The 27,912-nt window shown below is 42.3% G+C and overlaps 1 protein-coding gene and 2 long non-coding RNA genes across 3 annotated transcripts in view; 1 reads left to right on the top strand and 2 right to left on the bottom strand.

Annotated features, from left to right (window-relative positions):
- Positions 1-11,065, top strand: part of LOC146491747 (TSC22 domain family protein 1) — a 30,243-nt gene extending 19,178 nt beyond the window's left edge. The window contains exons 2-3 of the mRNA XM_085150912.1: positions 7,317-7,368; positions 9,150-11,065. Of these exons, the coding sequence (XP_085007038.1) occupies positions 7,317-7,368; positions 9,150-9,398 (301 nt within the window). The 3' untranslated portion in view covers positions 9,399-11,065. The remainder of the gene's footprint in view (positions 1-7,316; positions 7,369-9,149) is intronic.
- On the bottom strand, positions 10,846-17,812 carry LOC146491746 (uncharacterized). The gene is made up of 2 exons (XR_014872307.1): positions 13,491-17,812; positions 10,846-13,399 (listed from the first exon to the last, which is right to left on the bottom strand). It is a non-coding gene; the product is annotated as an uncharacterized LOC146491746 (long non-coding RNA).
- A 2,239-nt stretch (positions 17,813-20,051) lies between these two features.
- On the bottom strand, positions 20,052-27,912 carry LOC146491745 (uncharacterized). Its single transcript, XR_014872308.1, has 2 exons — positions 23,434-27,912; positions 20,052-22,366 (listed from the first exon to the last, which is right to left on the bottom strand). It is a non-coding gene; the product is annotated as an uncharacterized LOC146491745 (long non-coding RNA).

The following is a 27,912-nucleotide window of genomic DNA, read 5'->3' as shown; positions in this document are numbered from 1 at the left end:
CCAATATGGCAAGGCCATGATGATCCACTTGGTAAAATAAATCTGCTTGGCATCGTTCTTGGCCTTAAGACAACAATTCTGATGGCTAAAGATCCAAACGGGACAAAACCCCCCCCCCCCCAAAAAAAAACAAACAATCAAACTGAAGCAAGGTGTAAAACAAAACATTTTAGTTAACTGAAATATGAATTTAAACTAGGGCTAAGAGAAATATATTAAGTAACTGAAGCAATACAGAGTGTAGGCGTGAGATGGTGACATGAAAAATGTAACTATTTAAAACTAAATACTGTTTAAACTACATGTAAATTGAAATAATCAAACCCAGTGTGGGAACTAAATGAAAATAAAAATGGGAGAAAATGCATTCAAATTCATTTAACCCCCCCAAAAGAAGCAAACCATTATATTTAGACTAATATATTTAACTAGGTGAACAACATAAACCCTGCATCATCTGCTACCACATTGTGGCAGCGCATCCACTCTTATGTAAGCTCCACAGGGTGTGGCAAACGATGTACCCCACCACTGTTTTGCCTTCTGCTCTGAGCTGTACAAAAAGGTGGACAACAGTGTTGGTCCAGTTCTGCTTGTATTGAATGAAGAGAAGGGTGAAGCTGTTGCAAAGGTGCGCTGCTAAAGCGTTAAATTGAGCACCGCCTCCTGCTTGTTGTTTTGTGCAGCGTTTGGGACGTTACCTAACTAAGTCAGTCTCATAGCTTGATGCAGTTTCACAACAAGGTATCACCGCCAAAACTAAGAGGATTTTAATTTGCTATTAAAGTCCCTGAAACATCAGGGTCACATCAGTGTTACTACATTAGTTCTTATAGGCTGTAGTCTTCTGGGTCCAATATCTACAGTAACATACAGGTCAGACTTTTGTACAGGCCACATACAGAAGCTTTAGAAGGACTTGGATGCATAATGAATGAAAGCAGCCCATATGCGATGTCATGACGTCAAGGTCTGCCACGATTGGCTGAGCCAAGTCTGTTGCGGCACCAGCGATTGGCTGAAAGTAAAACTGCCTGAACATCAGTGGAGGCTTAACTCAGACCTTTTGTTCCAAGCGAGCATGCGTACACTGACCCCAGACCTGCAAGCACACAATGTACAGATATACAGCGTGAGCCGTAACGCTGGCCGTCTTGCATCGGTGCTTCAAGTCAAAAGTAATTGCACTGATTATTTCCGATACCAGCCAACTTCCAGCTGTTACTAGGATTAGTGGCACTGGCAGTTGAGGAAAGAAAAGATGATGTGACTTCCACTAATGGGGTTAATAATTTCACTGCGTGCATCGAGTTGAATCCCACCAACAAACTCCCCAAGTGTGCCCTTTTTCCGCCATTTTGTGGCGCCCACGGCTCCTCGCCATCTTCACTCTTCAGAGTTGCCCTTTTACCTCTTCGTTCTCTACTTTTCTTCAAGTCAGCAACCGATGCTGCTCTCTGTGCTGCTGATTGACCTGATTGACGATGTTGGCAACAACGAATCAGCTCTGTCTGTTGTTATTGTGGCCTTTGTTCAGACACTAGTGTAGACTTTGTATGTGCTCTTGTTTGTTGAAGTATTTCCCCATCTCTTTTTTTTTTTTTTAAATTTTGCTAGTATGGAGGTACACGTGAGGCGTGCTGTAGCTGAGACCCACACTCAGGGCACGTGTGCGACCACTGATGAGATGTGGCAGCATGGCTAAAATTGTGCACGTTCTCTGCGAAATGAGTTGAAGAGTCTTTGCGGTGTGCGGGGAAGTGCCTGGTTATTCAGGGCTTACCTCTCTTATCATCAAAGACAGGCTGTTACAGAAAAGATGAAAAGGAGACGAGGTGTAGGGCAAAGGGAGTGATTTAAAGGCAGCCAGGAGAGTGCTTATGGGGGGTGTGTGGTCAAAAGTGGCTCATCCTATTGGACGGATCACCCTGATCTCTGCTGACAGTTTACATAACAACAGAAGAGGAGGTGACGTGACTCCTTACGCAGTTACATCACTGCCCACCCTCCTATGCTTTTGCTCCACGTACCCAATCATCTCAGCCTCTACTTGTAATTCAGGCCTAGTTAGGAGGCAAATCAGGAGGACGTAACACACTAAGGTGCACTCCTGTTGTGTATGCGCACACACTCCTCTCCTAGTCTCCGCTGCTGGTCAGATGCCCCTATGTGAAGCTCCCACAGCTGAAGGGAGTGAGGGGGTCGGGCCCAAAGGACATAGGTCAGGAGGACAGAGGAGGGGGTGCGGTGGTGGTGTTGGTGGCAGTGGTGTTTGTTTTGGGGACACTTTGGTGGGGAAGCGGGTTTGCATCAATGAGAGACAAGGGGCTGGCCAGGGCAGGAGCAGCAGAGCAGGACAGGGACGGCATGGCCCTGAAGCTGCTCTTCTGGGAGCTGGAGAAGCATCTGAAGAGGTAACAATAGCTGTGGTTTTGTCACGTTGTCAGAGGACTTGCGGCGGCTAGGTGGGGTTAAATCCAGGCGGATGGCAGCGGGGCTGTGCGGTGATGTGTCTGTGTGCTGTTGTTGATCTTGTGGTGCAGTTTCCAGTATAAACGTGCATCAGCGTGTGAATGTGTTTCCCACCTCTACCTGCAGCAAAGGCCGCTTAAACTCCAGCTGCCAATTTGTTCAGTGACAACGCGGAATTGCACGTTCCCCTCGACTGTGAGAGCACGAGGGCGTGACTGGCTGTAGCTGCTTTGTCTTTGTTATTTTTCCCTCCAGTCCAAACTGTCAGTGATAAGCACTGTGTTAAAGTCACTCTAATGAGCCACTCAACACGACCAGACCCCAATAAAATATTTGCATAACAATCTTTTTTTAGTAGATAAATTGTCTTACTTTTTTATAGTGGGCGTGCAGCCCCCTCACCTCCCCATTGTTTTCTTTTTATAAGCAGATATCACCGCAGCATGTGATGATGCTTCTTTGGATGTGAAGTGTGCTAAAGGGGGGAAAGCAGAAGTAACTGGAGATGTTATTTTTCCACTTCTCTAAAATCACTAGATCCTATCAAATTTCCTTCATCAGAGCCACCACAGTCAATGCCGGAGCCAGAGGAAGTGAAACACAAAAATATTAGCAGGCCACAGGCCTTGTCGTCGTCGTCCTCCCCAGAGAGGTGTCTGATCTCCAACCCTCAACACTCCCTTGTTTAAACACGGTTATTTTTTAATGAATATCCCAGCCAGGGACAGATATAACCCAACTAAAGTGCTTAAAAGGTGCAGATTGTTCCATGCTCTGATTACAGTCTCTTACATGCGTGCAGTCAGTCAATGAAAGCTCAAACCGAAAACCACAACACGAACGCCAGGACAGTAACGGTTTCTTTTTTTTTCATGCTTTGTTTCCAGTAAATTTACTTCCTTTATTTTATGTCCACTCCTCCATACCGTAAAAATCACACAGTTAAATAATCTGATTGACCATTTAAGGAAAATATTGATCCTATTGGAGAGATTTGTGCTTTTGTAGTGATCTGAAATACAATTATCACAGTATGGTGGGGTTTTTTTGTTTTGTTTTTTTTAATTTATTACTGCATAACATTTTAGTTTTCCAAGGTGGACAAAAATAAATAACTCTTTAATTAATGAGAGAAAATATGTCAGCTTTGTAGTTTTCCTATGCCTCATTTAATGTTTTGTTTTACTCGTAATAGTAGTAGTATTACACAGTTGTAATTGACATGTTTCAGGTAGAGTTGCTTTATTAATTTAAACTGGAATAATATATATTTAATATGATTACACATTGTATTTCCCAATAATTACATAAAAAATGTTTTTTAAAAAAATCAAACCATCCAGTTGTTTAAATGAAATTAGAACGAAATTAATCAGAAAACTGTGGAAGTTTGTTTCTGCCACTGAAAAAAAACCCTAAAAAAATTTTAAACAAAACAAAGAAATAAGTCAAAATTTTAAGACAATGACCTGAAATCTTGACTTGGCTCTATGAAGAAAAAAAAATTAGAAAATCTGTGGCAGCAACAAACAGCAAAGTGCCAAATTTGGGTTAACACCCATTCGTTTCTGTTTCATGTTTCATTAACAGTTAACCCTTTAAGTCCTACCATAGAACCAAGTCCGCCTGAGCTTATATTATAAGATGACGTCACTTCTGGTTTCGGGCAGGTCATGGCGGACATGCGATAGTTCGTGTTGATGGACGTAGGAAGTGTTACAAACAGCTGATCAGATCGGCAAAGCGTGTTTCTGGAATATTATGTTTTTGTTGCTGCCAGTTCTTTTTATGCAGTTTTTGCAAAGCTATATGTGGAAGGAAACTGTGACCTAGGACAAGCTGATTGTATAAGATGTAAGTACAACTCCTCCGGTTTCATATGCAAAAAAAAAAATTGCGCTAGCTCACGTGGTTGCAGTGCTACCGGGATTTAAAAATAGTTACGCAAAACGGAGCGTGCCCGCTCTGACCGGTTTTAAAGGGTTAATGAAATTCAGTGCTGAGCTTTCCTCCAGCTGAATCGTTGTTCTGGCAAAAGAAGAGCAAGAGGGAGTTTATAAATAATCTGCAACAACGCCTCCTCACTAACAAAGAAGAGAGGGTGGTCCAGTGTGACTGTACAGCAGAGTGCATCCACATATCAAACAGGCCTGGAGAGGAGAAAAAGCTGCTGCACTGTTTGGTATGAAACATGAAAACCACTCGGCAGACTTTCAGTGTTTGTGTTTATATTTATCTTTGACATCTGGCCAGTGCCAATGTTGGCTTTTACCTGCTTTTAGGGTCAACTCCTGGTCAGTTTGATAACATTTGCTCAAAGCCCATGGTAGGGCCAGTAATGCATTCAGATGTATGAGTGGCTTTAATACACGACTTGCACCCAATAGGGGGCGACATTGTTTTACATAACAGCTTCTGAAGGTTTGCCATACCTGCATTACATTTTTATCCTGTGTATGATGTGAGAAAGCAAAAAAAGGCTTGTTGTGTCTGAACAGCTGCCCTATTGTGTGACCCTCTTTTAGCGGTGGCAAACATAAGGCACACTTTTTTTCTTTTTAAGCCTCATCACATTTCTCACTGCTTGCTACACAAACAGCTCCACCTCTGCGCTCACCCTTCTCCTGTTTGAGGACCAATCAGGCTGCGAGGTTCTGTTACAATTTGAGTTTTTTCACAGCACCAAAGTACTAAATAGTTTTTGTTTTTCACAATTAGCCCTTCTCCATTTAAAACTGTACTCTTATCATTTTGCCAATTTGCCACTAGTGGGCAGATTCTTGCACTAGTGGGCAGTGCAAGAATCTGCCCACTAGTGACTCCAATCTGGCCCACTGGTCAGTTTTGGAAAATGTGAAGAAGGGGCATAAATCTTGGATCTTTAACTGTATTTTTACAACTTTTGCAGCTTTTACTACCGATAAAGACCTTCCCCATGGTCAGTCATACTACACGAAAGCAAATAAAGTAGATAAACAAGTAGATGATGGAATGTTTTTGCTTTTTCTCTACACTTTTTTTTCACTAAAATTTTCATCTATTGTAAAAATGCATGGGTTTTTCAGTTTTTATTATTTTATGCATTTTATGATCACAGGACAGTCTGCACAATAAGCTAACAGAAACTTTACTGTCATTTTAAAATATTTATTTCCTTCAGTTTAAGCCAAGAGTCATGCTGACACACTTCTGCCATTAAATATAACAGTGTTTCTTTATCATGTAGAAAAACTAAGTTGATCTGGTCAAGTTACATTTACTAAAATTATTTTTTGAACTGAAAAAACTAATAACTAACTAAACTAACTAAAAAAAATGTTACAACTTGCCTGATGATTGACAAACATGATTAATAACAATTTGGATGTCTGCTTTACTGAGTCAACTGCTTTCAAGAAGTTTGTTTTTATTGTAATATTTGTGCTGATTTTCCTAAAACTTACGTGGGACATATTTCTTCCATACAATAAGAAGTCATAATCAGTCAAAGTGAAATAAAAAATAAAAGATAATTAGAAAACACAACTGTAATAACTCTGAGGTGTGACAGGTAAAACAGGGATGTTCTTGTTTTATTTAGTGAGCCACATACAGCCCAGTTTGATATCAATGGGAGCCGGACCAGTTAAAAAAACAAAAAAAACAAACAAAAAAAAAAAACTGTCAGTGTACAAACATTCAATTACACATTTAATCTCCAAGATATCTCAATGTAAGATAAAGTAGTGCAGTTTAAACATCACGCCCCAGTTTTTTAATATGATAAAGAAATTCTGCTGGAGTAAATAGGAGACATGAGTCAGCGTGACTCTGGGCTTATATTGTAAGATATGGGTAAAATTACAGAAAAGGTTCTGATGGACTATTTTTTTAAAAAAATTATAAAACACAAGGTTTTTGTTTTAAAAGGACAGAAAAATGTCCCATCTACATTTCTACTGTAGATAGTGGGGGTGGGGGACGCAGTAATTTTCTGTCATTATGTTTTTTAATATATTAACTCTGTCGTAGCATAAATAGCCATGGGGGAGGTCTTTATCAGCAAGAAGCTGTAAAAAAAACAACAAAACAAAAAACATTAAAAGTCCAAATATGTCTGTTCTACTTCACGTTATCCAAAACCATCCGTTAGGCCGTATTGGAGTCTTTGTCGGGCCGATTCTGGGCCCCCGGGCCTCATGTTTGACACCCCTTGAGATAGCTTAAAAAAAAAAAAATGTCGCATACATTGTTATAAGCAGCTTCTCTCCGCCAATCAGGCGCCAGCCAGCCGCATGTGTTATGCAAATGAGTTCTCTCGTCCTCCAATCAGAGGGCTGCTGGGGCTGTTTTCCCGCATGCATCAGGGAGAGAGGGAGCGGAGCTGCAGCCCGCCGCTTTCAGTCTTTGTGTGCTCTCTCCCGGCCGGTCGCCCGGAGAGCTGTGGCAGCACCCGGCTCTCAATAATGCGCTGTTTTTTCTACTTTTATACCGCCGGAGTCCAACTTTGTACACACGATGCGTCGCCTGCGGGGCTTTTAATGGACGGGATAGCATGAGCTCCCAGTGCTACCCGGTGGCGATGGACCTTGGCGTTTGTCAACTGAGGAATTTCTCGATTTCGTTTCTGTCCTCTGCGCTTGGGAAGGAGAGTGCATCAGTCAGGGTTGACAATAGGTAAATGTCAGCACTCTGTCTTTGAGGCTGTAAGCAGAAAATTAGAAGGGGGGAAGGTGCCTTTGCAGACTTCTTAAAATCCCTCTCAGCGCTGTCTTTAAGGGGAGAAGGAGAAAAACAACAGCCGCAGTGGTCACAGCTAATGTTGCATCATCATCATCAAACAGGTTTTCCTCTCTGTCTTGCAGCTCCTCGGGTGCAAGTGTGGTGGCCATCGACAACAAGATCGAGCAAGCAATGGTAGGTGACACTTTGTACCCCTTTAAAAATGTATTTATTTTTAAACCATCTGCAGTATGCTTTCTGCACGTACTTGCAGCCCTGTGGTGTTATGTAACCCGAGCACCTACAGCGGTAAACTGTGCCCCTCCTGCCTTTTTATTTTCGCGTTTTCTTGCACTGCATGCAGTGTAGTGTGCACAGAGCACTGGAAACTGGAAAAAGCTTTCTAGAAATTAAGATGCAGATGCGTCGGAAGGTTTCTTTGTTTTGTTTTGTTTTTCGCGCACTAGTGCACCTGCGGGTTTGCGGGGAAGCTTTCTGCTCTGTCGCGATTTGTCCCGATCACCCTCGAGCTCTCTGATAGCTCAGTTTGAGTCAGGCTAAGGATTCACCCCCCCCCCCCCCCCCCCCCCCCCCAAATATCTACATACACCCCTTCTCTCTCTAGTTTCCAAGTGTTGCTAGGCAAGCAGGAGCCTCCCCTCCGCGCAGTATAAATAACTCGGCCGCTGATTGGCTCCTCCCACTCCGGTGCAGGAACATTTTGTTCCCTAGTTGCTACATATCAGGGCAGGGAGGAGGAGGAAGGAGGGTCCACCAAGGATGCTCAGATTATTAAACCCAAATCCCCCTTCAGCTCTGTTCTGCCTTCATCATCACCGTCATCGTCGTCATGGGAATAATCTGTGAAGCTGTTTCTGCAGGAGTTCATGTTGCCCTTGTTTTCCTCATGCTGCTGAGACAGCTGGCATGCCCCTGCAAGAATCATGCTAATTTAGCCTTTGCTGTGTTACACATTTCCCCCCAACAGCCTGCCAATGTCTGCTTGTTTTTATTCTGCAGGAATTACTCAAATTCCATTAAAACAAGTGCATTGTGCAAGCATGCCGACTAATTTCTAACCCTTTTGCTTATAAAAACTCTTAAATATTGAACAAAACATGCATAAATATTTACCTCACAGTGATGTAAAGTAGAGGAAAATGGCATTTAGTCATATTGAAACTGCCAAATCCTGCAAATGTGTTCAATGTGGGAAATGAACACATGGGGGGGAAATGAAATGGTGAAGCTGCGATTCACCAAAATAGCCACCCCAAGCCACTAAGTGTCTCAATGTAAACACTTGTGCATTACTTACGCTTTTATTTAGTGCAAGTAATGACCTGAAGTACAGCTGCAGACACGTGGCAGGTGCACGGAGGAAAAACTTTGCATTTGTAGTCCACTCATGGGTTTCTTCTTTTAGTATGTTTTATAAAATGTCAACAAAAATGCGAAACCTGACTGTAGGGAAAATCTAAATTTAACCATTTAAAGCCTGAAAAATAATTGCCAGAAAATTTGTTTACTGAACCTTCTGACAGTTTATTTTCATTAATTAAATAATAATTTACATATATGGATTTTAATTTGTCATATTTGTTACATCCATTTTTTTGCAATCTATTGCTTCAAACTGTATTGTGCAAATTATTCAGTTTTTTGGGGCCGTGCACCTCTGACACATCCATATCACACTGATGTAGAAGTCAAACTGTGTGTAACACATGATTTTAAAAGGGGTTAAGGAGCCTCAAATAGTACAGTTTGAGTTTTAAATTAGCTTAAAATGACGATAATTGTTGCTAGCTTAACTTTCTGTTGAACAACCAGCCAGTAAACATTCAATAATTTCACTTCTGACTGGAAATATAAAGTTGAAAGAAGCACATTTGTAATTGTTGTCGTTGGTGTGTAAGGAGCCCAGTTCTGCTGTATTATTTACTCATTCTTTATCCCCCACCCTCTTCCTCCAGGATCTGGTGAAGAGCCACCTGATGTACGCCGTGCGCGAGGAGGTGGAGGTGTTGAAGGAGCAGATCAAAGAGCTGATCGAGCGCAACACTCAGCTGGAGCAGGAGAACAATCTGCTCAAGACCCTGGCCAGCCCCGAGCAGATGGCTCAGTTCCAGGCTCAAGTCCAGACTAGTGGCTCCCCGACCGGCACCACCCAACCTCCGGTCCCGGCTGGCCCCTCCACGCAGAGCTCCGGCACATCTGCGTAACCCAGACATTGGAGAGCCCTCTGACAATGAGAGACCGGGGGGATGGAAGAAAGAAGATGAGGAGGAGGAGGAGAAAGGAGTCTCGTCATACTGTGAACAGACTCTAGCATTAAGACTCTGCCAGTGTTTGCAGGAGCACACACTCGGGCTCAGCCGGAGGATGAACCACTCTCTTTTGTTGCACATTTTATTTAACTGACTTTGGAGTCACAGCGATGTGTAAGTGTGTGCGCGTGTGTGTGCGTCTGTGTGCGCGTCTTTGCCTCGTTTCTGACTTTTAACCACCCGCTTCAGACAATCCTCATTGTCATGCTGGTTGCTGTTGTAATCATCATCATGGTGACAACAACCATGCGGGGAAAGGGACAGAGCTAACAGGAACCGACCCAGCCGCCATCTTCAGGGCCGCTAAAAAAAAAAGAGGAGGGCGGGAGGAGTTAACCAACGGCCCGGCCAATCAAAGAAGCAGGCTCTTGTCAGTGCCGTTGAATACGTTGTGGTGTGACCCCCTCCCCACTGAAAACGTGTGCCATCGTCCCCTACCCCGCCTTGCCGCACCCTGACTGTCCATCGGCGCACAGTGTTTTTTTGTTTTGTTTTGTTTTTTTAATTCAACATCTTCCTGTTTTCCTGTTGCACTTTTTTTTCCCAAGCAGACTTTTAACGGATGACAGAAGATTCATACAACCCACTCTCAATCCGGGAAAGTCCCAAGTCTCTGAGGATCACCAGTCTTGACATTCTTCAAGGGGAGGATGGTCATAAAATCTATGAATTAAATATCAGCTGCTTCTCATTGTTCACTTTGAGAACTGAGTTGGAGGTCCACGTTGCCCACCCTTGACACCCCCTCCCTGTTCTTTCTCAGACAGCGCATTAAAGATTTATGCAGGGGATCAATGTTTTTAGGTTTTTTTTTAAGGAGGGCTGGGAGAAGCTTGTTTTGTCTGTCCTATTAATTTTGTTTTGTTTTGTTTTTGCTCTTGTTAATGTAATAATGTCCAAGTGATCTGTAAAAATAAATGGCAGGAAGGCAGTTCGATAGGACATGACTGTTTCTAGCTAGTGATCTTTGTATAGGTGAAAATTTCCCAGTTCAACTCTGCCAAGTGCCTGGTTTCCAACCATAGATACATATATAGAAGCCTTTTTGTTGTTGTTGTTGTTCTACTCTTTTGTATATATATCTATGGTATGGCCAGGTTTTTCTCTGATCTACCTGTGATGTCATTACTCAGGGTGGCAACAGAAGAGGACCTTTTACCTCCACACTAAGATGCTGTCTCTCCTGTGGTGACACACGGCCTTGTACTGTATCTGCCGTTGCTTCAAACTCACTCGCTCAAATGATCTGGACTCTTTAACCATTTGGAGACGTGTGTAGTTTTAGGTTGTTTTTTTTTTGTTTAGGTTTTTTTTTTTTAAATAAATCTTATCATTTTTTTAAATTATTATTATTATTATTTTGTACAGCCAAGTGTTTGAGTTGCTCAGTGCAACTGGAGCACTGAACACAATAATGAGACATCTGGCTTAAAGAAAAGGAAAATGCCCAGCAGCAGAAGTATGTTGATGTTTTGTGCATGTTCCTCAGCCCATCACAAATGTGACGTTACAATTGCACTAGACAGTTGCACCTCAAATAAAAAAAGAAAAACATGACAAAACTGGGATGTTTTTTTTGTTTGTTTGTTTTAAGTCATAAATTTATCATATGTTTACATCTTTTCTCCTCTGGAAGCTGAAAAATTATAGGTATTATAGATTTAGTTAGAAAAACGGTAATTTATAAATATTTATGGCTTCCCAGTTTACAACATGAATGGCTGGCTCTGTCAAACCCCCTTGCGCATGCGCAAATGGAGTCTACTACGTAAATATTTATATATTACACGGGTGTCTCATTGGTTCCATATGGCCGAGCCTCCCCAACAGAACCTTATGGTCGGCCCGCCCATCTGCCCGATTCACATGGATATGCCGGCTAATTGCGAGAACGTGCAAAGGGGGAGCGAGCAGGAAAAATGTAGAACGACGGCTGAGGAGCCGAAGATGGCGAGTTTGACACTGAAACACAACGGAGGTCCCGTTTTAGTTTTATTGCATTATATTTAAACGGGTAAAATCAGCCGCTAGTTTCATTTTGCAGGGAAAGTTGAGACTTAAAAAATGCTTGAACAGTATGAATGTGTAGTTTTGCGGGTAAAGATTAGCTGCCACAGTGCGTGATATATTTATTCAGAGCCAGAGATTTTAGAAGTAAGAAATCAGAAAAAGACGAACATAATTTATCCTGTTCAATCAGGCCAAAGCCACACCCAGAATCATTAACGTGTACAGCTGTGCAGTAAAACCGGTCATTAATATTTATGACAGTGCTTGTCAATGAAAGTCAATAAAATCACCTGTATTATTTATTAAAATAGGAGCATGCTCTGTTGACTTTTATTAATGGTGAGCTGTTTATATGTTAAGGTAAAAGTTTGATGGAAGGACATTAAAGTATAGGAACTGCAAAACATAAGGTTAAAAGGAGCATCACTGAGAATTATGTGTAACCAAATGTTGCTGTTTAAGTGGGGCTACACAGCATCTTTATTCCTTGTCCCCCTGTCCCACTTCTTGAGACAATGTCCCACATTTTGACTGGGGCTCTGCAGAACATGTACGTCCCTACAGGCCATCTGTGGCCTTTTTCCTGAAAGGCTATAGATGGACTGTAGAGTGAAATGAAAATTATGCCTATCAATGAAAGTTACAAAGTGTGTGTCATAATTGGATAGAAATTGCTAAAATTAGTCAGATATGTCTCAAAAAAGCCAATCTATGGATACATCCCAACTGAAACCCCAAAACTGTTACTAGACAGAAAAGCATCTGAAATAACAGATAATACAGTATATGAAGACTATCGCATGCTAGCGTAAGAAGAATTTCTTTTTCTTTCTACCAAACCTTACTAGCTATCCATGGGATATATGGAGCATGTCTATACTATGATATTGAATTCTATACAATAGCATTCCATTTAGTGCTCATTTGAACCATCACATCTACAAATATATACGATTGTGGGATTTGCATGAAACATTTGTATATGCCATATAGATGTTGGCAATCAAGGTGCCCTAGACAATGTTTATGCAAAGCTTCATCAAGATTGGAAAGAAAAGAAAAGTTGCATTTAAATATAAAACATCTGACTACCTCCCAGCATTGTTAACGTGTCACACTTTGTCCCACACAAACACTGTGTTTAGTTTGTTGGGTTTTGGTCACCCTAACGAGAGGTTTACTGGTTGAACTGTAATATTTTAGTTTTACCAGCACTTATATTTAAACTTTTTTAATTATTTGGTTTACTTCACAATCTAAGCAAACACCATCCATTCATGAAGGACATGAGTTGTGGCAGAAAGTTCGAGAATACCGAGGCTTAACCACGTCGCAGTGACTGACGTTTAATTTCAAAGCTTCATTTGAATCTCACAGTGGAGCAGCTCACTGAGCCTGCACGATATTTTTAGTAGCTTTTTCTAGGCTTCACTCTGCCTCCTGTGCCAGAGCCGACTTAATTTCCTCTGACTGCAGGGAGTCTAAAAGTCAACTTTTAGGTTTTTTTCAGTTATGTAAGTTAAAAACAACCTGCCTTGTGTGATATTCAATCAAATTAAACTGTTGGAGCTCATAATTTTATGGCCTATGTATAAAAAAACACCTGAGTACGACAGAGTACATCACTTTGGGGAGTCCTGGGTTAAAATCTAATCAGTAGTGGTCTTTGACCTAACATATACGTAACTAAAGGCTTCTGACCTGACCTCAGATCAGTCTGATCTTAGATCCTGACCTCGTAATGACCATCTCTGGTGGATCAGACACAGAGTGGAGGCAGAGCTCCTGCTCCTGTGTCCAGATGGCACTTTCGCAAATCCCATTTCATTGACAAAAGGTGTTTTCTTCAGGCAGGCCAGACCCTGAGCACAGGATGTACAGCAAGCCTGAGGGATAACATGCAGATTAATCTCCTCATCTAGTCTCCCATCTATTTTTGGTGATGTTCAGAGGTAGATATGGAGGGCACTTACTCACTTTTTTTGTGGTTGTTGTCATCTCTAGTCAGCGTTTACTGACAGGTACATATAAGCTAAAACTAATTATCTCTGTATTCATGGCCTACTGTTTTCAGACATGCAAAGACCATTCTGCCCCACAAACGACCCCTGAAATCCTCTTTACACCCCCACGAGTGGACCTCCCTCTGTGTTGTTGATGTATTCCTTATTGCTGAGAAAGCAGGTGTCCTGCTGGTTAAACCCTCAATGTCCAGACTGGCAAGAAGTAGGGCTCCACCTCCTCTAGACTTACCATTAAGACTCTATGTAGGGATTAACTCATCCAGAGTCCAGAATCAGAAATACACCTTGTGTTTGTACACACACAGAGAGAAAACCTGTTAACACGGTGAATGTGAAATCCCAAATATATAAGTTTTAAACCAGATTTTAGCTGAGCTACGATAAAAAATCCAAAGTAAATCATCTAAAAGAGATAAAAACTTTATATTTGTAAAGGGTTTCAGGCAAGTTTTAAAGTCATTTTCTTGTTCTCCAGGCTTCTTGAAGGACATTCAAAACTCTTCTTTGGATGTTTCTGCCTTTTGTTCTGTTCTCTGTCAACATGATCCCACACTGGTTCAATAATGTAGAGGTCTGGGCTCTGGGGAGGCCAATACATGACTGATAGTGCCCCACTTTGTGTTTTTCTATCCAGGTATGATTTTACTCCATTGGCAGTGTATTTTTTGTGTTCATAATTCATCAGTTTTGAAATGGCTAGCTGAAATGTAACCTAAAACTATGACAGAGCCTCCACCATGTTTCACAGATGGCTGTAGACGCCCAATGTTGTACCTATCCTGACCTCTTATGTACATACCTACGATGATTCGACCCAAAAATCAGTCTATCAGACCTGTTACCACTGATTTTTAGTCCAGTTTTTGTGTAATTTTGTATACCTCACCCTTTTCTCACTGTTTCCTTTCCTTTAGTGTTGCTTCTTGATAGTCTCCCTTCCGCTGAGGCCATTTCTATTAAGGCTGTATTGCTATGAGGTTCAGCCTGTCTAAGAAGTTTCGCAAGTGAACTGCTAGAATTTTACTAGTCTGTTGTTTGACATTAATTAGAAGGTATGTGTCTGTCTATAATGAAATTTACTAGTTTCAGTGGATAAATTAGCAGCCAGCTCTCTCAAAAAACATCAGCATGCCGATGACATTAAACCCCACATCAAGACAGCAAAGCAGTGGGTGACGTCATGGTGGCAAACACAGACACAGCAGGACACATGTGCCCTCAATCAGCACTCATACTCAATCAGAGTCAGCTGCTGTCACAGGCGACCCATGAGGACATCCCTGCACCGATCTAAACATCAACTCACACATAAAGTACACACAAAGAGCGAGCCGGTTGATTCACCATGTGATGCCAATAAGAGAAATGCTCCAAACTCGTCCGTAGACGTTCCTGTGGAATGACTGTGACTCTCGCCACAGTTAGTTAGCTGCTGCTGTATGTGGGTCATGTCACTGTGTTTGGGTAGCAGCTGAGGGGAGGTGTGAACACGCTGCTGCTGCTGTGCCTAAATAGAGCGTGACAGACGAGGAAAGAGTCAGCTAGAAGAAAGATTACAAATTATAGGGAGTGCACCTCTAATACCTACAGAATAAAGTATGTCAGATGATGATCAGTGATCTGGAGGAGGTGTTCTGATTGGTACAAAAATGCTGCAAAGGCATCAGTGTGGTTATCTCTGTGACCTCTGAAAAGCATTCCCATGCATGCCTTCATATGGTGATCACACGTGGGCGTCTATCACTTTTTATGTGAACAATCGCGTGCAAAAAACAGGCCTCGTTCCCACTTTCTAGCTTTGTTTACTGCGTGGATGCTTTCCACATGCTGCTTATTGAATCAGTGGCTCATAAACAAGATACAAAAAGCACAGCTAGTAATACTTTGTGTGATTAAATCCAAATGAAAGATTCTGCAGCTACATGCTCTTCAATGTTTAGCAAAAAAGGAGAAGAAATAAATGGAGAGAAGCTACACAAGTTGGGTATTTTAAGCCTCCAGACGCAGTTGGGGATGAGCACATCATTCTGGTTTAAGAATGAGCCCTAATGTACTCAACATGCAGCGCGCTTTGAAAAGAGGAGTCAGTTTCCTGCTGTTGTCCAGTGTTGCAAGATTATTATTTTTACTTCATGCCTCATATTTTCCGTTGACCAAAAGCAATGTCAGTGACCTTGAAGCAGTAATAAGACAGTGAAACATTCATCTTCATCCTAAAGCACACAAAATAACACGCTTAAGTCAGCTTAAACCCAGCTGCTGCCTTAACCTGAATTAGGCCCTTAAATTAACAAGGGACATTGCAGTAGATGTTCATGGTGGTCAGTACGTGTCCGTGTGTCCTCGTTTGTCCTCCATCCAAAGTCACATGTCTCAGAGGCACGTGCCTCCACCGCTGTGCCATGGGCCTTCTGAAATTTCAAAACAAACAGCAGACGGAAGCGTGGAGAGAGCGGCACGTAGCCTGCGCCCCCACTGGCGAGAGAAGGGTGGATTATGGGGGATTATGGCTCTATGTTATCCTCCACTTTTCCTCCCCTTAGCACCTTCACCGCTCCCCGGAAGATGTCAAAACAGGAAACACCTCCATCTTAAAAGCGTCCAGTCGCCATAACTGGACAATTTGGTCATCTTTTCCCTTTTTACTTTCTTCTAAATTTAAAATGATATTTTATTCACACAGCAGACACAGATAATGATTTTTGTCTGTTGTCTGTCTGAAGTTTCTCTCAGCTGTGCTGAACTGATTTGACTGGTTCTCTGAGCATCTTTAATTTTTTCACCGTGTAACTGTGAAAAAGCATTTCTGGCTTGTGCTGCTGGAAGATTTGCAATGACGATAAAAGAAACCACACAAGGGCAGGGCTGAGCTTTTAAAATTCATAAAATCTACACAGCCCTTGTGTTATTTAAATGAACACCTAAATTTATCCGCCTTTTCCCCCCAAACTCTGGGAATCTTTGTTCGCCTGCTCATATTTTCTCAAGCAGACTGGATCTAAATCAGTGTCGCATGCTTTTCAAAACAAGCTTTATTGTCCTGCCTATGTGCAGTAACTTCAAATGACACTTGGATTCTTCTTAAGTGCACTTCACTTTAATTATGTTTGCTTTGGCCGCTTTGCTTTTGCCTAGTGCGAGTGTGTGTGTTGTCTGTGCAACCAGACAGTCATTACACCACTGCTAACCTGACACAGCATGGCAGACAACAACAGGCCCAGCAGAGGTACGTTCACTTAAAGAGCTTTCCTCTTAATCAGGTTGTTTATGGCACAAACTGATCCAGTTTCTGAGAAGGATGCTTGAAAGACTTTCAGTTTATGAGCCATAAAGTGGAGTACAGAGCCGGTGTCTGGTAGGTTAGCCAAATAAAATTAATAAAATGAGAGTGGGTGAAAACTGTAACTAAATATAAGCTACCGTCACACAATAAAACACACGCACAGACTCAAAGAACAAGAGAAACAGAGGCCATATATTGGCATCACACTTACAAACACAATTCAACAACAGTTTGACCAAAAGAGCCAATTTGTGTCAGTACTTTGTCTGACCTACTTAACTCCATTACTCACCAAACTAAATAAGCTATTGGCTGTCCACTTCTACTAGTACCCTTCAATATGTCTGTAGATTCCTTTGATAATAGCTAGCACTGGTAACCCACAATCCAAACAAACATAGCTTAACAAGCAAAACTACTATCGAACTGCAAGCCTCTAACAATTATTATAACTGTTAGGTACAATTATTATAATTAGCATTTAAAGTTTCTGAGAAGTAAACTTTTCTGTAGTAGTATTCAGGGATAATAAGATATATAGATTTTTTTTTTTAATTTATTCTTTTCAAAGTTTAAAAAGTGTAAAGTATTGATTAAGTGGTGTTTATCTACACTAATGGATACATATTAGCATATCCAGCTCAAGTTACTCACAGTGCTACTCACAGTGGTATTAACACAATGTGACTTGTAATGAACACGTTATTAATTAAATTAGCCTGGAGAATTACAGGTTATGTTAAAAAGCGGTGTTCATGACAAATATTAATATAGTATTACAGGTATTAACAACGTCATCAAGTCTCTTTCCAATGTGAGAAGACGTTACTATAAAATGTGCAGCAATAGTTCATTCTGCACAAGTCCTAAAAAGCCTCTTTCCTCTATATTTTACCTCCAAGCAACCTGACTTTCTTGACATTTTTAAAGTGCTTTTGAGCAATAGTTCTTCAGGCTTTCTCAAGATTTTTCAATGTTTTTCTTTAGACACTAGCTGCCTAGTTGTTCCATCTTTGCAGGAGTCCACTCTGCAGGTGGGGGAGAGACATAGGAGAGGTGGAGAATAAACTTAACCTGGGTGTCTGTGTCTTGTGTAGTCTGGGAGATGATTGAATGTTGGGGTGGGTACAGTTTCCTCTGCGGTGGGGTAGAGTGGGCTGCCCCGGGTCCTGTGGGGCTTGGCGGTGTTGCTGCCGTAGGCCCCGGTCTGGATGGGCCTGGGCTCCCTTGCCTTGGTGGATACCAGAGGACGGGGGTGCATATTGGGGTCAGCGGGGGAGCTGGCCCTAGGGAGGGACACCCTCCCCTCCCTTCTTTTCCTCCCCATCCCCGGCTGCCTCCCTCTTCACGCTCCACCACACCCACCCACACAGGTAGGGCTTTGGGGTGCGGGTGTGTCACCAGGGTGCAGGGGAGACATTCCCCCCCCCTCTGTCCTCTTCTGGCCACCTGTGCCTCAATTTTATCTCACAACTTAGACATCCACATTACTTACACTCTCATAACACACACATATATATATATATAGGGCCTTGAGGGTGGGCACGTTAACGGCGTCCAGTAGACGGTCTGTGTATTCAAACCTGCCTCTGGCGCCGGTGCCCACCTCTCAATTTTAAATCCATGTAGACATTGAGGGTTCTCGGGAGGGGCCGTGCTAATACCTGCTGCTCTCTGGCAGCAGCATCATGCTCTCCCTTGTTTTAAATACACTTTAGAGCAACACGCAGCAACACTACACTTGAGCGGGAGGAGGGAGGTATGGGGTCTTAACACACCCCTGTTCTCTGCTAGCCATCGGGGCGGGGGGGCTGGGAAGAGATGCTGGCTGTCCGATTGGCCTCCCTGCTGCTGCGGAGCCTGGGGCGGTCTGCTTGCCTCCACCCCGGAGGGAAGGGTAACATCTCTTGGGTCTGGGTGCCGTTTCCATCTCTGGGGGTGAGGATACCTGGACCCGGGGTATAGAGTATGTTTTGGGGAGTGTGATTGTGTGTACATGTCCATTTACGTTTATTCCTGCGTTGGGTGAGTGCTGAGTGTTTGTATATGTGTGCATGAGGGTGGGAATGCATGTCTGTGTCTGTGTGTGCCTGTTTGTCTGTGTCTATATGTCAGGTCGGGTCTTAGACTTCACCTCTCTGGGAACTCCAAGGCCCTCCAAAGTGTGGAGGCCTATCTCCCCTCACCACACTCCCTGCCGGTGACTGATGCCCTCAGGGGTCGGTGCGTTGGTGGTTCTTGGTGTCCGGGGCTGGGCGCTCAGGTATGTACCAGCTCACTCCCGGTGACTACTTGGCGGGGCCTGGCGCCTGCTGCTCGGTCAGGCCTCTTCCGGGGCGCGGGGGGCCCTCGGGCCTCCGGCCTCTGTGCCTGCGGCTCGGTCACTCTGGCACAGCTGGCTGCCGGCAGAGCCGGCGGGCACGCCGGTGCAGCCCCCTCTAGCTTCTGCCCGGTGGCTACTGGGTGACCCCTCATCTGGGATCCTCAGCCCTTCCCATGAAGGTGGCACGGATGCCCCTCCGGTGGTCCTCCTTGGGCTCTTGCACTCTGGGGCCTCTGGATGTCTGGGGCCTGGATCTCCTCCATGCCTGCTTCATGCCCTGGGGGACGGGGCTATGGCTCTCTACATCCTCTAGCAGACCATTACATGGGGAAACCATTTGAATACAAGCGCGCCGATCCACACAGGTGTGCACATGGGTGTTCACTATTCGTAGACTTAAATCACACCTTTCTTGGCTGCTACTTCAAAGCACATTGTGCGCTGTCTGTCCTGCGTGCTGCACAACAACATTCAATATTTAGTATTTACTGCTGTTTACACTTAGCTAGATTAATGCGATGGTGTTGTGTATAGTATGTTGCATTGTTTTGTTTTTTTTTTTTGCTTGTTTTCTATTCTTTTTCTCTCAACAGGTGATCCCGGAGATATTTTTTCTTCCCCCCTTTCTCACTGTCCCTCTCCCCTTCTGTTTTTTCTTTTCCTTCCTCTTTCTTTCTCCCTTTCCTATCCCTCACTCATGTCTGTCCCGTCTGTAACAACTGAAAATAAAATAAATAATAAAAACAAAGGTCGATCAAATGGACCAATACGGCAATGCCATGATGATCCATTTGGCAAAATAAATCCATTGGGTATCCATGTTGGTCTTCAGACAACAATTCTGACGGCTAAAGAACCAAATGGGACAGGCGAAAAAAAAAAAAAAAAAAAAAAAAAAAAAAAAAAAAAGACACTAGCTGCCTTTTCATTTATTTTCAGTCCAGTTTTGTTTTTGTGTTAAACCCCTTAACACTGACCGATAAATTAACAGAAAAAGGCACCTATCTCAAGGGATGAACCGGTGTTGTGCCCACATAACAGACAACTAGGCAAAGAACCAATTTTAAATGATATCTTTAGGCACTTTGTTACAAAAACATATAATTTGTTCCCATTTCTTTAGTTGAATCTATGAAAAAATGCCAACGATAACAAAATTTGACAGACATAAAATAGTTATTTTGCACCAACAAGGTTCTTTCCAAACAGCTAGCTGAAAACTTAAAATCTGCATGTGCAGTGTGCCCTTAAAAAATTTGAGGAAACTGGACAAGTGGGCGGCCAAAGAAGTGCCAGGCCTTAAAACTATCCTTAAGAAAAAGAAAAGAATCCAGCATAGACCTGACACGGGACCTGACAGATGTATCTGGACATTTAGTTGATCAATTTATTGTTATTCCTGGAGAACTATTCCTGAAGACTTAATTACAACAAAGCTTGTCTAAGAGAATTGAGACTGTTGAAGATTGCTGAAGAATAAAGACGGTCATACCAAATATTAACTTTCAAGCTTGTTAGAATTGTACAAACACATTTCTATAAATCACTGGTCTTATTTCCCATTTGCTAGGCAAAATATAAAGACACGAGGGGGTAGCTTAAGATATTTGTACAATAAAAGTGGGAAATCTACCACTATGAACACTAAACTGCTTAAATGCCATATAACAACAATGATTGTGCAGGTTAGCACAAACATACTCTCTTTGCACAGTAGTATCAATAGCAACTGATTTCCAGCTAAACTCTTTTGCACATTCAAAAGCAGACAGTTCTGAGATGTCTGGCCGACAATGTGCTGAGCAGCAAAAATCAGAGGGCATGCATGGCTGTCACAATGCCACTGTGAGCATTAAATGTGTTCTTCCTCTGCTGCCACATGGAAACTAAGCACTCAGACTTCAGACCACAGGAAACAGAAGTCTTGACCTTGTGTGACACACTAATATGACCTAAAACCACAGCGATCTCATAAATAGCCACGACCCCCAGCCAGTGTCGCAAATGTTTCTCATTGGCACGGAAGACCAATGTGAATGTGACCTGATTGATATAATCCAGAGTTTTGCATGTAAATTATTGTTGTTGAGTAAGTTAGACTCTTTCCTTTATGCAAATTCTCCACTGTTTGAGCAGATGTGCACCAAATGGTGGACAAAGCCTGAGGCCTCTCAAGAAAGATCCACTAAAAGCCATGCAAGCCTGACCCTAGATCAGCCCAGATACTGGAACCTTTTTGTAAATGGGTAAATAAGCAGCTGGTTGACATGTGCCTGTCTGGATTGTGCAAAGCTCCTTGCAGAAACTCACAAATCCTCCTTTTTGTTTGTGGAGACCCAGCCTGGGTGTGCACAGTGTGGACATCATTTGAGAGAGCAAAGTCACTTCATATTTGTTCTGAGTTCATCCTTCAAGCGAGCATTCCTCTGCAGCTCGTATTTCTGTCACAGGACTGCAGGGAGGCATTTTGCTTACGCTCCAAACAGACAGCAATTTAACTGAGATAGATCGAGCTGATGTGGGTCAGTCTAAATATCGTTCTTGGCCTCACAAAAAGCATTCAACCACACACACACACACACACACACACACACACACACACACACACACACACACACACACACACACACACACACACACACACACACACAGCCTCTATCATTGCAGTGTTTCCTGTTTTTTTCCTGTTCCCCAGACAGAGGAAGAGAAATCAGTGCGCTTCTTTTTTCTTCCTCACGCCGTACTTCGCGTCTCACCTCACACCATTTCCACATTCATCGTCTTTTTCCATCAGCAGCGGAAAGACACGCAAAACCTTATCACCAGATCTGTAAAGTTCCTTTCAAGCTGTATTTTTCCTTCCTATGCTGTATTTTTCTCCGTCTATAATCTATCTGCATCTCTGATGATGGCAGCACTTTCTCTGCAGTCCCGTTTATAAATAAGACTTGGTGACTTTGACAGTCCTTTTCCTTTTTAATCCTTAAAGTGTGAGAATGCTTAAAGGCTTTCATGAAAATTTACAGAATAAACACTATATACATATTATATTTTCAAAAAGAAAGCTAAAAGATTTTATACACTTAATCTAAATAGACAATGTTATAGTTTTTTGTTTTTTTTTTAATTCTTCTCTCCTATGATGTGTGTGTCCTGGTCACGTTTTCAGTGTGGCTCCAGGCAGCAGCCAGTGACACATGGAGCCAGCATCAGCAGGAAGAACCTACAGACGGAGGCAAAACAAAGAGGAGAGCTCAGACACAGCCGACTGGAGCTTAACTTGCGATGACATTGAAAGCAAACCATCTCTACTGACACACACTGTCCATCTTCTTTAATTGGACACATGAGCAGCAGGCATGTGATACCTCCACAGGTCATGTCTCGATGTTCAGCAGTTATATGTAACTCACTTAGCATTACACTGTTAATCATGCCCTGCAATCGGCGTGTTGCAAGCTATAGTGCATTAATTTGAAGCCAATCAAAAGGCATGTGACCTTCAGGTGGATCCTACCAGCTGATCCTAATTTACCATCATCAGCTGATAGGAAGCAACTGGCACGAACACTTTCCATTTCGTAGTCCCGTTCAAAGCCTACTTTATTGCATGCATGGCTTTTTGGTATGCTGCCAATCACCAGTAGGCTGTGCGCACATGAAAAATACCATCAGATACAAGTAAGAAAAGTGAAAAGATTTCCGAAATGCTTGAGATATTACTGCTGTCAGGGTCAAATACATGCTTGATCATCTACATCAGAACTCTGTGTGAAGGTGAGACATGCAACGTCTTATTTTAACGTGTTGAGTTAGAGTCATATACCAGGGGGTTAATCTGTGAAATCCTGCTAGAAACCACTGATATGCAGGGCAGTGCTGAAAAAGCATTAGGTTTATTATATATGAAAAATCAACCATTTCTGAAAAAAGCTAGCACATGACCCCCTCACTCCCCTACTGATTATTTTTATTGTAAAATAACTTGAACATATTTTAAGAAGGAGTCCAAGATTTTACCTACGCAGTCAGAACATCAGACCGTGTAATGTATAAAAACCCAAGTACTACATCTCAGACTCAACAGGCCTCAGTTAGCAGGTTAAATATTTAAGAGTACAATTAGAAAAAGACAGAACAGGTTTGGCTTGCTTGGACGGGTTGCCAGGAGAAAACCTCTTTTTTCTAAAAAGGTTTTGTCTCCACTTTGGTCTTCTTGTTCTAGAAGAACATGTTCTTCTTTGGTATGAGCTAATATGAACACAGCTATTATGCTCAAAGTAAACCAACCTTTGAGAGGAAGTGGGAGGAAGTGTTTTGTAGTTTGAATTTTGGCCGACCTCTGACCCACTACATGGCATCAGAGCAGCAAGCTACAGCAAAAGTGGATTCTTCTTGATATCTGGAAGATTCTTCTTGATATCTGGAAGAGGAGTAAACACTGTCAGGTACTCTTAGAGATGCATTTTGGTTTAAATTAATCTGAGGGTAAAATTAACCAAGTCATCCACTGGGTTAGTTCATTTAAATATGCAGACATGGAGGGACAAGCAAATCCTGCAGTTGGAAATGGAGGAAATGAGCTACATGTTTGGCAGCAGTCTTTGCAGAAACTTCACAAACTCAAACTTAATGATCTTTTTTCTTATTAAGCCATTAAAAACTCAACTAAACGTTACACTTGGCACAATGCAGGCAGACAAGTACCGCTGTTCTGCCAACCCCTGAACCCTCACCAGTCCATTGGATTCCCAGACGGAAAAGTGTGACTCCAGAAAGCACTGCTGTCTCCACTGCTCTAGAGTCCAGTGATGGCGTGCTTTACACCTCTGCATCAAACACTTTGCATTGTGCTTAGTGAAGTAAGGCTTGGATACAGCTGCTCAGCCATGGAAACACTTTCCATGAAGCTCTCTATGCACTATTCTTGAGTTAATCTGAAGGCCACATGGAGGTCTGTAGCAACTCTCTTCGCATTATGTTCCTCAGTATGTGATACCCCCACTCTGTGATTTTACATGACCTACCACTTCATGGGTGAGTTACTGTCATTCCCTATTGCTTCCACTTTATTATAACACCACTAACAGCTGACTGTGAAATATATAGTTGTGTGAAATTTCACAAATGGGCTTATTGCACAGGTGGCATCCGATCATGGTCCTACACCGGAATTCACTGAGCTCCAGAAAGCAAGCCATTCTTTCACAAATGTTTGTAGAAGCAGTCTGCATGCCTGGCTGCTTAAGTTTCTACACCGGTGGCCATGGAAGTGAGTGAATACTTTTAGCAATATAGTGTACAAAAAAAGTTTTATTTCATGAGACCTTCCTGTATTCTCTCTTTCCTGTGCTCTTCTTTGTGCAGCTTACCTTTGACCAATCCCTCCCTTATTTTACATCACCTACATGCATGTATCCATGGAGAAAGAGGGGAACACGCAAAAACTCAAGGCCAAGATGGAGAGACACTAATTGCCTTCTCGTGAAATAACACCAGAGATATAACAGATACACACACACATGGAGGTAATATTTAGGTCAATCCCACTGTGGGCGACACACTGTATAACACCCCCCACCCCCATCCACACCACCATCCCTCCTCCCTTAAGCTGAGGGGTTTTAGGCTTTCAGAAGTACAGAGTGTCCCAGCACATGAAGCATACAGTAGACTAGCACATATTCGCACGCACACTCATAGAGAGTTTTCCCTCCCAGCTCATACGCACATGCAGACAAACTGACATTTGCATTCTTTGCATTGTTTTAAATATTTCCATCAGCCATACAGAGCAGCACGTCGTCCTTTTACAGGGCAGGTGCAGGGCCACATTTAAATATGCAGCCATGCGAGGGACAAGCAAATCCTGCAGTTGGTTGGAAATGGAGTTTACGGGAATTCATCGTGTGTTAAATAGTAAAATAGGAGTTGAGTCCATGTTTCTGGGGAAAAAAATTAATAGATTTCAATTCAAAAATAACATTATTTAATTTACAAAATGACGTGTATTTATTTATTTTTTTAAATTTCATAATAAATTGCAGGACTTTTCCCGGAAAAATAACTGGCAAAATAGACAGTGAATTTGCTTATGGGTATAGATGGAATGTGTCTATTTGTTCTGTTATTATGCAGTACTTTCTGGGAAACTACCAGGGAAATGAGCTGGAAATGTCTTCAAAGTAAAGTGTACCACAGAAGTTTAAAAGGTCACTAATAACAACTGTTATGTCATTCCATGACCAGCACAGTAGGATTTTAAGAACTATAAAAGGTAATGATTTTATTTTCTATCAACTATAATCAAGTTTTCATTACCTATTTTAGGCATTATTGAGAGTTTCTCCTAATTATATTCTTGAACAAACAAACAGGTCAGTCCTGAGCTGCATACGTGCACAAATAGTTTCCACCCATTAAGACATTCCTGAATCATCTGTCATGCAACGGTGTGCACTGACATTTGTGGGCATAAATTTTAATGTCTCTTAAAAATGAAGCACAACCTCATGCTTCTAGACTTCATCATGTCTCCTGCATCTTCAAAACATTCTCAGAAATGATTTTATTTCTCTCCCCCCTCCAACTCACACAAACGGCATGACTGTAACTTTAGAAATGTGGGAATCGGCACTTGGCACAAGTCATGCAAACTCAGACTGATACTTGCGCACAAAGAGAGAGAGAGAGAAAGATAAAGAGACAATAACCAAGCAGGGGTAGGGTCAGTGTTCCAGCTGAAGTCACGATACAGCAGAGCGTGGGCAGGATGTTGTGAAAAACTCTTGGATCTCGAGCGCTTTAAATAACAAACCCACCGCCTTTTCAGGGTTTTGCACGCCAACGTTTGTCTGTTTGCTTTTGGCAGCTGTGTCAAATTTGTCATTTTTACAATAAGAAGTGTCAAAGCAAACATGACATCAGACATTGCCGAGGCTCACAAAGACATCCTGAATAAAAGGACTTGACAGTTAGGCTTGTAACGGGACATGTTGTGATGGATTATTCCCAGAGAGAGACTCTCTGTACACAGTGGCTGATGTAATGCCACATGCTTACATGTTACACCTTAGTAGATTGAACTCTCATACTGATACTCTCCTTATGTAACAAAATAACAGCAGGAAAAGGGCAAATATTAGTGTCTGAACACCCCCATACACCTGCTCTATGGTACTAGGCAGTAAACAAGAGATCCTCACAAGCAGCAGATAAAAGAGCTCCTGGGTTTGTTTGCATAATGTGTTTATCTCAGTCTGGAGCCTCTTTTTGAAATGCAAACAGGACAAGTCTGTCTACAGAAGTCTGTTTTGTAGCGAGTGACCCTCCTTTCGAATGTACTGAAAGAGATCCTGTGGATATTTCAGGTGTTTATCTGCCTTTTGTCAAGTATTTTAACATCAGGTACAGCTGATTTTCACTTCTAAATACTGAAGCAAGAAAACTCAGTGTTTATGTAGCATTATGTTTTGCAAATTTCTTCCTTGGTTAGCTTCATTCAGCCCTATAACAACCCCTCAGGTTATTGTTTGATATTTCTGATAGAAAAAAAACTGCAAGGGTAAAGTCAGCAGTCTTGACCTCCTATCTTAATTTGGCAGATTTGTTCTTCGTGATCACCTCCTTTTCATCCCAGGACCACTTCAAGTACTTTATACATAGGGGGAGATATTTACTAGCAATGAACAGTGAGCTACAAACTAATGGGCTACTTGTACATTATATCATTTGTAGTTTTAAGCTAGAGTACATGCCAGTGTTTTTTACATTGAAGTTTAACTTATATTTAAGTTTTAGTATACCAGTGTGCAAAGCGCAGGTGGGGCAGATGGGGATATCATTATTTCTTTGCAGAATGTGCCAAATATGCTGTGCCTAAAATACTTAAAATGTATCCACAGAGGAATAACTTTCTGATAAATTTCATTGTAATCCACAGAAACTCATGTTTGAACAACAGGAAAAGTGCAGGATATAAAATTCCTCTGCTGGGGACATAGTAAGAGAAGTAAAGCCAACACGGAAGCACCTTAAACCCGGATTCTTTTGAATGGCCACCAGGTAGCTACCATTAAATCAACCACTGCCTGTAGTTGAAAAAGTTCACCCTTCAGTCACTCATTTTTGTTCAAATGAAGTCCATTTGTAAGTATTGGTCATTAGTATGCTTCAAAAAGGATATTCTCAAGTATGCTGATTGGCTAACAATTTGTAAATGACAAGTTATTAACCAATGAATGTGTAGTTTCATAGCGAGACCTGGCTCTCTTGTTACATCTTGTTTTTATAACACCAAAAAACACTAACTGATCAGGTCTTCAGAGACCCCAGCGGGTGACCTCATGAAAGACATGTCAATGGTCAGTGGTCCCCATGTCCCTCAAAGCATCCACCATCATTCCTGTTCCCAAAAAATCAGTTGGGTCTCCTGTCTGAATGACTACCGTCCTGTTGCACTGACATCCGTCATCATGAAGTGCCTGGAGCGGCTGGTCAAAGGTCACATCTGCTCCTCCCTCCCTGACACACTGGACCCTCTTCAGTTTGCCTATAGGACAAACAGAGCCACAGAGGATGCCATCGCCCTGGCAACACACACCACACCTCACTCACCTGGAAAAAGGGAATACATATGCAAGGATGCTCTTCATCGACTACAGCTCGGCATTTAACACCATCATCCCCTCAAACTTGCCACGAAGCTCGTCGACCTTGGGCTGGGAACACCAATCTGCAGATGGACTCTAAAACTTCCTCACAAACAGG

Source organism: Neolamprologus multifasciatus, chromosome 23, assembly GCF_963576455.1.
Source record: "Neolamprologus multifasciatus chromosome 23, fNeoMul1.2, whole genome shotgun sequence".
Classification (NCBI taxonomy): domain Eukaryota; kingdom Metazoa; phylum Chordata; class Actinopteri; order Cichliformes; family Cichlidae; genus Neolamprologus; species Neolamprologus multifasciatus.
The sequence above is the reverse complement of the archived record's forward strand: the minus strand, read 5'-3'. Positions and strand labels throughout refer to the sequence as shown.